The following is a 9,873-nucleotide window of genomic DNA, read 5'->3' as shown; positions in this document are numbered from 1 at the left end:
GAAATAAGCTAACTTGGCAAAAAAGATAACCTGCGAAGCAAATATATTGGGGAGTAAGAAAAGAGATAGGTGTCCCGACAAACCCATTTGAAGATAGCGAAAGAAGGGGGAAAACTTTATGGAAAATGGTCTAGGCGAAGTATAAAGCACTCCCGAAAGAACTTGGCGAAGTAAAATGAGTTGTACCCCATTAGGGTTGATTGACCTATAAATAGAGGTCCTTGGGCAAGGCAAGGGGGATCAGATTTTGGAGAGAGAAAAGAGCTTAGCGTAGAGAGTGAGATTAGGGTTTCCTTGTATTCAAAAACTTGTATTTTATTTCCTTAGAATTTTTTAATAAAGGTTCTCTAATTTATATTACTTAACATGTCTTAAATCTTGGTGACTTTCCTTTTGGGTGTACTACTGGATTTCGAGTAGTTACGCTTTGTATTTTCAGTTTCTAGCTAGGAGGGGATTTTGGATGTTGTTTTGAGATCATGGATATCCAATTATGTAATCAGCACAACCAACTAATGGTATCTGATTTTAATAAGTTTGAAATCTGATTTTTTATGAACTTGTTTATGTGTTTTTGTTAGTGAAGATGTGAAACAAAACTTTACAGAGACTCTTCAAAACTGGGTGAAGGCGTTTTGTTTTTAGTCTTTTGTATATACTCCAGCTGATCAATGAATGCTGAAAATGGTAAACAACTGGTCAAAGACAAGCTAATAACGGGTCAGACGAAAATCAAAATAAACACAGATTGGGTAATGAGTGAAATATCAAAATTTGAAAATCTAAAATCATGGTATTGCCTGATGTTCACAGAAGGCAGTGCACACTTGTAGCTGGAGTGCATGCCATTAGCCCGGTTATTAGGGGCTCCTGTACTCACATTGGACGGCATTTTAAGTCCAATTCCAACTGAATTGAGTCTTGAAAATATCCACCAGTTCTTCTAACGTAATTCCACTTGATCACTCAATTTTACCGAATGTGGTTGATCATGATGAGCTAAAATTACTACATCAGATTTTCATACAAAATTAAGGATCTATCAAGATAGGTAACATAGCTGGTGAGTCCTCATCACTTAAATTATGCACGACCAAACTTCAATAAAATTACAAAGGGGGCATAACATGATTAAGTACCCCTTGCACTGTGCACACTTATTGCTACTTGGTTTATTACCATCCGAGCATTCTTCAGTTGTCATGGACCTCTGCAGCCACCAAACAAGAGATATGCACCATGTTATCAGCACCACAAGCAAATAAAAGGCATAAGTGTATGTCACCACCATCCAAGATGATCTTTGTACCGAGACAGAATAAGGAACTCAACACTAGACGGGTTTTGAATCAAAATATCATGGGAAAAAATGACGTGGATCCGTCCATAAGGATGGTCATATCCTTACTCAAATCAACCATTGGGAAAATTCCAACTGAATTGAGTCTTGAAAAATTCCACCAGTTGCTCGAACGTAATTCCAGTTGCTCAATTATTTGTACCATGTTGTTGATCAAGATGTGCTAAAACTACTTTGTAATCATGACTGGCCTACAGCTCTTGTAATTTTCACTGTTTCCTGTCTATTTAAGAGTTCAAAATGTGTTCAGGTTTTGATATTGCGTCATTACAGTTTACAGAAGACTTGTTTAAGAGTTAGGAACGTGTTCAGCTTTTAATATCGTGTCGTAGCAGAAGACTTATCACGCAGCTCATTCACACAAGGTCTAACAATCCAGCAACACTTGCAGAATAATCTGGGCCTTAAAAGGTTTTCATGATATCGCAATGAAAAGAAATCTACAGACTTGTTTCTCATTTTGGCCTTTTTAAATGGCTTACCAACTATTTTGGGAGTCAGAACTGGAAAAGAATCCAGGATCACATGCAGATCTGGAGATGGATAAAGGTTCACTGTGTAAAACTAAGATAGAAATTCCTATTTATTTACTTGCTAACGTAAATCAACTGACTAGGAATGCCAAGAGGGGAACTTAAACACACAACTTGTTGAGGCTCTTGGAAGACTTGTTATCTCCGCCTCAAGTTCTTTACTCTTTCTATTTCCAAGAGCAGAATAATGGAAAGAGGAAATAGTCATTGTTTGCAAAGCTTTTGCAATCTTCAAAATCAGTTGCACCAACTTTATCTCCCCTGGGTTCCCAGTAAAATCCTTAAAGCAAACCGATTTAAGGTGTACAAGTAAGCATCCAGGAGTTACCAGATCGAGTTTCCAATCATCATCTTTGTTGTCAAGGTTGAGTTCGCCATCAGCGTTGTTACCAGCAACATAATCTTCTTCTTCGTCATCACTACACGGAGGATCCTGCTAGATTAAGAGTTGAAAAGACAAGACAGACATCAAGTTAATTATTGGTTAACAAATCTATCCAGGTCTTGTTTTATTATTTTAAATGATGGTATGCCGGTAGTGTAGAAAGGACTGTGAAACTTGCCATGTCAAATACGAGCGACTCCAGGTTAGGTATTGCTTTGAGCAAAGCAATTAATGCTTTATCAGCAGTTTCTCCAGAAGTCATGATCAACTGTTTGGTATTATGAAATGTTGGCAAATTCCCTAATAGATCCTCTGCAAAGGAGAGAGACTATCCAACAAGGCAATAGAAACAAATAAATAAGTTTCAAGGGGTTAAATGAAATATGAAAAAAAAAAAGGAAGCAGAAACTACTCTAAATTTGCAAACAAGAATAATACCTTTAAGGTTGCATCAGAAACAGCTAGACGTTTAACATGTGTAAGGGCTCGAAGAAACTGACTCATTGATGTACCATACCTTATCCTTTGCTCCCTTGTTGCAACATATTCGCCAAAGAAATATACATCAGCTTCAATTAGTTTTGGAGAGGTGGATAAGACAAATTCCTTTGCAACCCTACCCTGGTAGAAGAAGGAAACAAGATTTGGTGCACGAACTTTAAGACCGCAGTCTCGCAAACTACCCTCGTCCTCCCAGTGATAAATATTCAAGAGTTTCAGGGTACTACTTGAAACATAGAAATCCCTCGTACCATAAACACAGTGTTCCAAAATCAAATCTTCGAGGACTGGTCATTTGGAAAAGAGCTTCTCATTCCAGCACTCATCGCTAAGTTGGACACCTCCAAGTGCAAGGCGCTTGAGTTTTGGAAACGAAATACATTTAGGAAAGCAAATACCTCGGGTTAATCTTATTTCTAGCTTCAAGGAAATAAGGGATACACAAGTACAAAGAGACAGGGGAATGGTGAATGGGTCTTCTTGCCTTAATGATAGAATGAGCTCTTGAACGTTACGTCTTATTACGTTGGTGATCCATGAACTGAGTCGATATTCATTCAAGGGGTTCATCTGGGTTAATGAGAACTTCTGTATATCTGACATTTTATCACGACGAAGCAATGTTCCATCCACAAAATCCATGAATTTATTGGTCTGTGAATAACTAGTATCGGGATCGTAAAATACATACTGTTCAAAAACAAGGGTGGGAACAGAGATCCAGATGCAACTCCATCGTTTAGACAACACGCTAGTTTGAGCGACATGCTTGATTTCAAGAAATGAGAGTATATGATGTATAAGTGAGTCCGGTAAGTTGGTGATTCTATCCTGCCCTGCTGCCTCTCTATGGTTCAAATCCATGTGTTTCGATTTTACTGAAAAATTAGGGCATCGCAATGACAAATTAGCAGAGATTATAACTTCGAATGTACTATTATTGCAGATGATCAGAAAAATTCTCATCTGAACTACCACAATTTAGTTTGCTATTTTTAAACCTCTAAAACCCTAGAACGACTAGACTGAGTGTTAAAAAGAGTAAAGAAGAATTAAATCCGGATGGATGCATATGGTTTATCTTGATGTTAAGAATTCATCAGAATCCAATCAGATTTAATTTGAAACAGTTTCTAGGGTTTTGAACACTTTAAGTGTTCACAGTGTGAAGTATCAGAAATAAAGATGGAACGACTGAGCACAAAGAAATACCTCAAATCTCCGATCCGCAGCTCCAAGATACTAGCTGGATTAACAGAATTGAACCACTATTCCAAGGGCATATGGCCTGGTAAAGGAGAAGAGGAACTTCGGAAAGTTTAATCGGGGATAAAAGAGAATGCACTAGTTACTTGCGAAAATGAAGCTAAAAGGGCCTAAATATCCAAGGGCATATGGCCTGGTGGTCAAGTTCACATTCCTTTATGAGCCGGACTCACTGCACTATGCACCTTGGGTTGGGAGTTGGGACGGATGTTGAGGAATGTTTTTTTTTCTTTTCTTTTCTTTATGGAGAAAATGCTTAGAATCGTCATCAGAAAATAGAATTATTTAATGAAAATGCTATTTAAGAATGCCATAAATATTATTGGAAGAATTATCCCTACTCAAAAGATGAAATTTGGCATAAATTAAAATTTGCATCCTACGAAACCTGACATTTCCATCAATGTCAACAGCGTTGGCATATTATAATATCTTTTACAAGGAATTGTATTGAAACAAGAATGTGTCCACGCTGCATCAGCAGTGGAGCTGGAGCAAATCAGGGAGTTGACCAGCTTTGAGTTGGGCCAAGGCAGATGTGGATTTTGAAGCTCACATGCCCATTTTGCGGCCAAAAATTGTCAATGGGATATAATTGGAAATAAGAGGTTTGCAATAAATCAATCCATTACCAACTCACAAAATCAGCAATACCATAAACATAAAGACATAATGCAACAAAACCATGTTGTTGCATCAAACAAAGATTACAAAACTCGTCCATCAGACACACAGAAACAAAAGGAGGTAATCAAGTATCGTTTGGGCAAAACACCACGACATCTGGATACGTTCATGTGATTACATCCTCAGATCAGCTGCATGGGAATCCTCTATACCACCGTCAAAATTCCTATAGACACTATGATGTCCATAAAAAACTTTGTTTTTCTTGTGGAAAACATTGACCGAAGGTTTTTCGGCCATCGACACTCAAAACCATATCCACATGCTCATCTCCAATATCACCCCTGGATGCAACTCTGACTCGAACACTGCTGCTCACATTCTAATCCAGTGACTTATTGTTAGAGATTCATAGACTACCAAATCCAATTATAACAAATGAATCTTTAGGTTCCACAGACCCTCGCGTAATCACCCCTTAATTGTTTAATAAATTTCATGCTTAAAAAAAAATGAAAAAAGAAAGTAACTCCGGGATGAACGTATTTGTTTGGCTAGTAGAGTGGGTGTTGATCTCATCGGCACAATCTTCCTAAACCACACGTGTTAAATGTTGAGAACCGGAGTACCTTAACCAATCCTACTATTACATACACATAGAAACATGCCTAGGATATTCTCCCCCAAATCAACAGTTGAATTGCTTAATTATCCTGCATTATGATAATCAACTCAACAAATATCTCCTGCTTCTATAAATACCACCGCCGAATTGTCTTATTTCCTCACAACACAGCTTACAAAGAAAAATAGTAAGTTTTAGGGTTTTCTTATTATAATTTCTATGGCTTCAAGAATCAACCTCCTCAAGAATGTGGCTTCCAAAATTCACCTCTTTAAGAAATCAGGTATACCTTGAGATCTTAGAAATCTTTTTGTTTTTTTCTCTTTCCGATTTGTATACTTGTCGTGTTTAATCACGGTTTTATGGATTTTGTATGTTTATGTGTTGTTGATTCAGCCATAGAAGCTGGAACCCCTGAAAAGTATTATCTGAATCCATCGGATAACTTATGGAAGGTAGCATCTGAATGGAATGTGGTTGAACATGAAGATTTTCTTAGTTTGACAATTCATTCGTTTGGCCTTGGGGATTCAATTATCACCATGTTCGATGGAAAATTTATAAATATGGAAGTACAAAAAGAAAACAAGGAAAAAGCTGCTCGTTTTGAACACAAGGATGGGATGAAAAACTTCAGCATTGAGATGAATCCAAAGTTCCTTAACTTAAAAGTTACCCTTGATCCTACCCTCAGACCTTCACAGGGTATTAAAAGGATATTTATTTCCAAACTCTGAAGCTGAAGAAACGAAGGTTGCTGCTGCTGCTGCTGTCTCTAGTCTTTTGGTTCTTAGGTTTGCTATTTCTGATGTGTTCTGAGATTTCTTTCTAGTTTTCATTTTGTTTTAGTCTTTCTAATTTCAGTTTCTACTAGCTAGGAGTGGGTTTTGAAAGTTGTTTTGAGATCATGGATCCTACGATGTAATCACCACAAACAACTATTGGCAACGTTTTGTTAAAGAAAATATCAAACAGAACTTTTTTAGAGATTCTCCACAATGTAAAGACCAGAGAAGGCCGTTTTGCTTAATAGCGTCCTTGTCTGTCTGTAAAACTGAAAATGGTAAAGCTCAAGAGACAAGCCATGTTACTTGGACTGATCAAAAAATGACAGTTCACACTTTTTTCAATTCCTATGCAACTGAATTGGATGGCATATGGGATGTTACGTCCCTGCATCGGATGGCATTTCACGTCCAACTGAATTGAGTCTTCTAAAAAATCCACCAGTTGCTCAAATGTAATTCCAGGCTCAGTGCATATGGGATGCAATGCACTTAGCTAATTGTAGTGAATATTGTTGATTATGAGCTAAAACTACATCAGATTCTGATACGAATTTAAGGATCAGTCGAGATATATATCATCCAAGAGGAAATTATATAGCAGCCAAGGATCCTACAGAAACAGTTGATGGCCATGTGGTTCCCAAGAGAACGCATGTATGGTTTCTAGTCATGATCAACTCCTTCGTTACATGAATAAATGACAAGTAATTTTCTCCGTTTCTTGTCTGTTCAAGAGTTGGAAATGTGTTCAGGTCTTTTTTTCTTGGCTTAATAACCATTTTGTGAGTCAGAACTGGTAACAAATCCAGGATCACATGCATATCTGCCTTAAATAAAGATTTCATTTTACTAATTCTAAAACATAAAACAACTGACAACTGATGGCTAGAGGGGAACTTAAACACGCAACTTGCTGAGGCTCTTGGAAGATTTGTTATCTCCACCGTAAGTTCTTTGTTCTTCCCATTTACGAGTGCAGAATAATGAAAAGAGGAAATAGTCACTGTTTGCAAAACTTTTGCATTCTTCTAAAGCAGTTGCATCCACTTTATCTCCCTTGGGGTCGCAGTAAAATCATTAAAGCAAACCGATTTAAGGTGTACAAATAAGCATCCAGAAGTTACCACACCGAGTATCAGATTATCATAGTTGAGTTCACCCCCAACGTCATCGCCACCAACATCATCTTCTTCCTCGTCATCACTACATGGAGGAACCTGCTAGATTTAAAATTGAAAAGTATAAGACAGATTAATTAGCACATACATAATTGGTTAACAAATCTATCACAGGTTTTGTTTTGTACTTTTAATTACTTAATAAATGATGGTATGCCTGCAGAGTGGAAAGGTCGGTGAAACTTGCCATGTCAAATATGAGTGACTCCAGATTAGGTATCGCTTTGAGCAAAGCAATTACTGCTTTATCATCAATTTCTCCCACAGTCACAACTAACTGTTTGGTATTATAAAATGTTGGCAAATTTTCTAACAGATTGTCTGCAAAAGAGAGAACCTATTCATAACAAGGGAAGAGAAACAAATGAAAGAGTTTCAAGGAGTTAGATTGAACACATAAAAAAAGGAAGCAGAAACTTCTTTAAATTTAACAGCAAACAAGAATACCTCTAGGGTTGCATCAGAAACAGCTAGACGTTTTACATGCGTAAGAGCTCGAAGAAACTGACTTATTGATGTACCATAACTTATCCTTTGCTCCCTTGTTGCAACATGTTCTTCAAAGAAATATACATTGGCGTCAACTAGTTTTGGAGAGTTAGGCAAGACAAATTCCCTTGCAACCCTACCCCGGTAGTTGAGATAAACAAGATTTGGAGCATGAAGTTTGAGAGCACAGTTTCGTAAACTGTCCTCCCACTGATAAATATCCAAGAGTTTTAGTGTGCCACTTGAAATATAGAAATTTCTCACACCATAAGTGCACTGTTCCAAAATCAAATATTCGAGGACCGGGCATTCAGAAAAGAACTTCTCGTTCCAGCACTCGTTGCTAAATTGGAAACCTTTAAGCACTAGGCGCTTGAGTTTTGAAAAAGAGAATTTAGGAAACCGGATACTTGGGGTTACTCCTATCTCCAACGATATCAGGGATACACAAGTACAAAGAGACATGGGAACGATGAATGGGTCTTCTTGACTTAATGATAGAATGAGCTCTTGAACATTACGCTTTGTTACGTTGGTGATCCATGAACTAACTCGATATTCATTCAAGGGGTTCAACTGGGTCAAAGAGAACTTATGTATATCTGACATTTTATCACGACCAAGCAATGTTCCATCAACAAAATCCATGAATTGATGGGCTTGCAAATGAGAACTATCAGGATCGTAAAATGCCCTCTCTACGAAATCAAGGATGGGGACAGAGGTCCAGATGTAACTCCATCGTTTAGATAGTACTCTAGTTTGAGCAACATGCTTGAATTCAAGAAATGCGAGTATATGATGAATAAGTGATTCAGGTAAGTTGCTGATTCTATCCTCCCCTGTTGCTTTTCTATGGTTCAAATCCATGTGTATCAATTTAACTGAAAAGGTGCATCCGAATGATAAATTAGCAGAGATTATAACTTCGAATGTATTATTATTATTGGAAGAAGAAGATAATAAAAATTCTCATTTGAACTACCACTATTTAGTTTCCTATTTCTAAACCTCTAAAACCCTAGAACGACTAGACCAGACCATTATTTGAGTGTTAACTAGAGTAAAGAAGAATTACAGCCGGCAGGATGCATATGGTTTAACTTGTTGTTAAAAAGTCATCAGAATCCAATCAGATTTAATTTGAAACAGTTTCTAGGGTTTTGAACACTTCAAGTGTTAACAGTGTGAAGTATCAGAAATAAATGGAATGACTGAGCACAAAGAAATACCTCAAATCTCCGATCCGAAGCTTCAACGACACTAGCTGGTTTGACAGAATTGAACAGTTCTACGGAGGTAAAGCAGAAGAACTTGGGAAAGATAAGTCGGGGATAAAAGAAGGTAAAGGGGCCTCAATTTCCAATTCATATGCCCTAGTAGCCAAGTTCACATTCCTTAATGAGTCGGACGCATTGCACTGTGGGTTGGGATGGATGCTAGGAAAATAACCTGGCTAAGAGCAACTGCAGTGGTGCGATCAAAACCAAAGATCAAAGATCAAAAAAAAGACCAAAATTTGGGTTTAGTCCGTGTTGTGACGCAACGGTACATGATTAAAATTTCGTCAGGCGGACTTTAAAAGTCTGCCCCATTTTTTTTTTGTAAAATTTCATCAGGCGGATTTTAAAAGTCCGCCCCATTTTTTGTAAATTTCATCAGGCGGACTTTAAAAGTCCGCCCCATTAAAATTTCATCAGGCGGATTTTAAAAGTCCGCCTCATTCTTTTTTTTTTTATTTAATTAAAATTTCATCGGGCGTAATTTAAATCTCCGCCCGTTAACAAGCGTACTTTAAATTTACGCCCAGCAACAAGCATACTTTAAATTTACGCCCGACTATATTAGAATTTGGGATTTGGTCGCGACCATATTTGGTCTGGAATTTGATCTTTGGTTGGGATTTGATCTTTACTCCGTCCCACTGTGTTACGATCTCATCCCAAATTTTTGGTTATACTCGCCCACTGTGGATGCTCTAACCTACCATTGGAAGACAAAAATGGTCAGTTGAAGTAATTTCAAAAACCCTCTTCGAGAACATTTTTTTTGATTAATTAGCATTAATTCAGTTAATTAGTATATGTTTAATCTTGTTAATTTAGAAACCAACTAAGGTTA

General features: G+C 37.4%; 3 protein-coding genes across 6 annotated transcripts; 1 reads left to right on the top strand and 2 right to left on the bottom strand.

Annotated features, from left to right (window-relative positions):
• Nucleotides 1-1,059: 1,059 nt before the first annotated feature.
• On the bottom strand, nt 1,060-3,073 carry LOC113309242 (putative F-box/FBD/LRR-repeat protein At5g44950). 3 transcript variants are annotated; one of them, XM_026557656.1, is made up of 4 exons: nt 2,717-3,073; nt 2,457-2,606; nt 2,222-2,326; nt 1,060-1,210 (listed from the first exon to the last, which is right to left on the bottom strand). In XM_026557656.1, the coding sequence occupies exons 1-4, from the start codon at nt 2,780-2,782 to the stop codon at nt 1,079-1,081; spliced, it is 453 nt and encodes a 150-aa protein (XP_026413441.1). In that variant the 5' UTR covers nt 2,783-3,073; the 3' UTR covers nt 1,060-1,078. The 3 variants fall into 3 exon arrangements, with proteins under 3 accessions (XP_026413441.1, XP_026413440.1, XP_026413443.1); XM_026557655.1 differs by lacking the exon at nt 1,060-1,210 and having other exon boundaries at nt 1,796-2,326; XM_026557658.1 differs by lacking the exon at nt 1,060-1,210 and having other exon boundaries at nt 1,796-2,326; nt 2,796-3,073.
• Nucleotides 3,074-5,516: 2,443 nt separating this feature from the next.
• On the top strand, nt 5,517-6,286 carry LOC113312527. Its single transcript, XM_026561275.1, has 2 exons — nt 5,517-5,580; nt 5,694-6,286. The coding sequence occupies exons 1-2, from the start codon at nt 5,517-5,519 to the stop codon at nt 6,032-6,034; spliced, it is 405 nt and encodes a 134-aa protein (XP_026417060.1). The 3' UTR covers nt 6,035-6,286.
• A 593-nt stretch (nt 6,287-6,879) lies between these two features.
• On the bottom strand, nt 6,880-9,107 carry LOC113309327 (F-box/LRR-repeat protein At4g14103-like). 2 transcript variants are annotated; one of them, XM_026557752.1, is made up of 4 exons: nt 8,985-9,107; nt 7,711-8,636; nt 7,451-7,600; nt 6,880-7,302 (listed from the first exon to the last, which is right to left on the bottom strand). In XM_026557752.1, the coding sequence occupies exons 2-4, from the start codon at nt 8,620-8,622 to the stop codon at nt 7,114-7,116; spliced, it is 1,251 nt and encodes a 416-aa protein (XP_026413537.1). In that variant the 5' UTR covers nt 8,623-8,636; nt 8,985-9,107; the 3' UTR covers nt 6,880-7,113. The 2 variants fall into 2 exon arrangements, with proteins under 2 accessions (XP_026413537.1, XP_026413538.1); XM_026557753.1 differs by having other exon boundaries at nt 7,224-7,305; nt 7,392-7,600.
• Nucleotides 9,108-9,873: the final 766 nt, after the last annotated feature.

The sequence above is a fragment of the Papaver somniferum genome, chromosome 9 (genome assembly GCF_003573695.1).
Source record: "Papaver somniferum cultivar HN1 chromosome 9, ASM357369v1, whole genome shotgun sequence".
Classification (NCBI taxonomy): domain Eukaryota; kingdom Viridiplantae; phylum Streptophyta; class Magnoliopsida; order Ranunculales; family Papaveraceae; genus Papaver; species Papaver somniferum.
The sequence above is the reverse complement of the archived record's forward strand: the minus strand, read 5'-3'. Positions and strand labels throughout refer to the sequence as shown.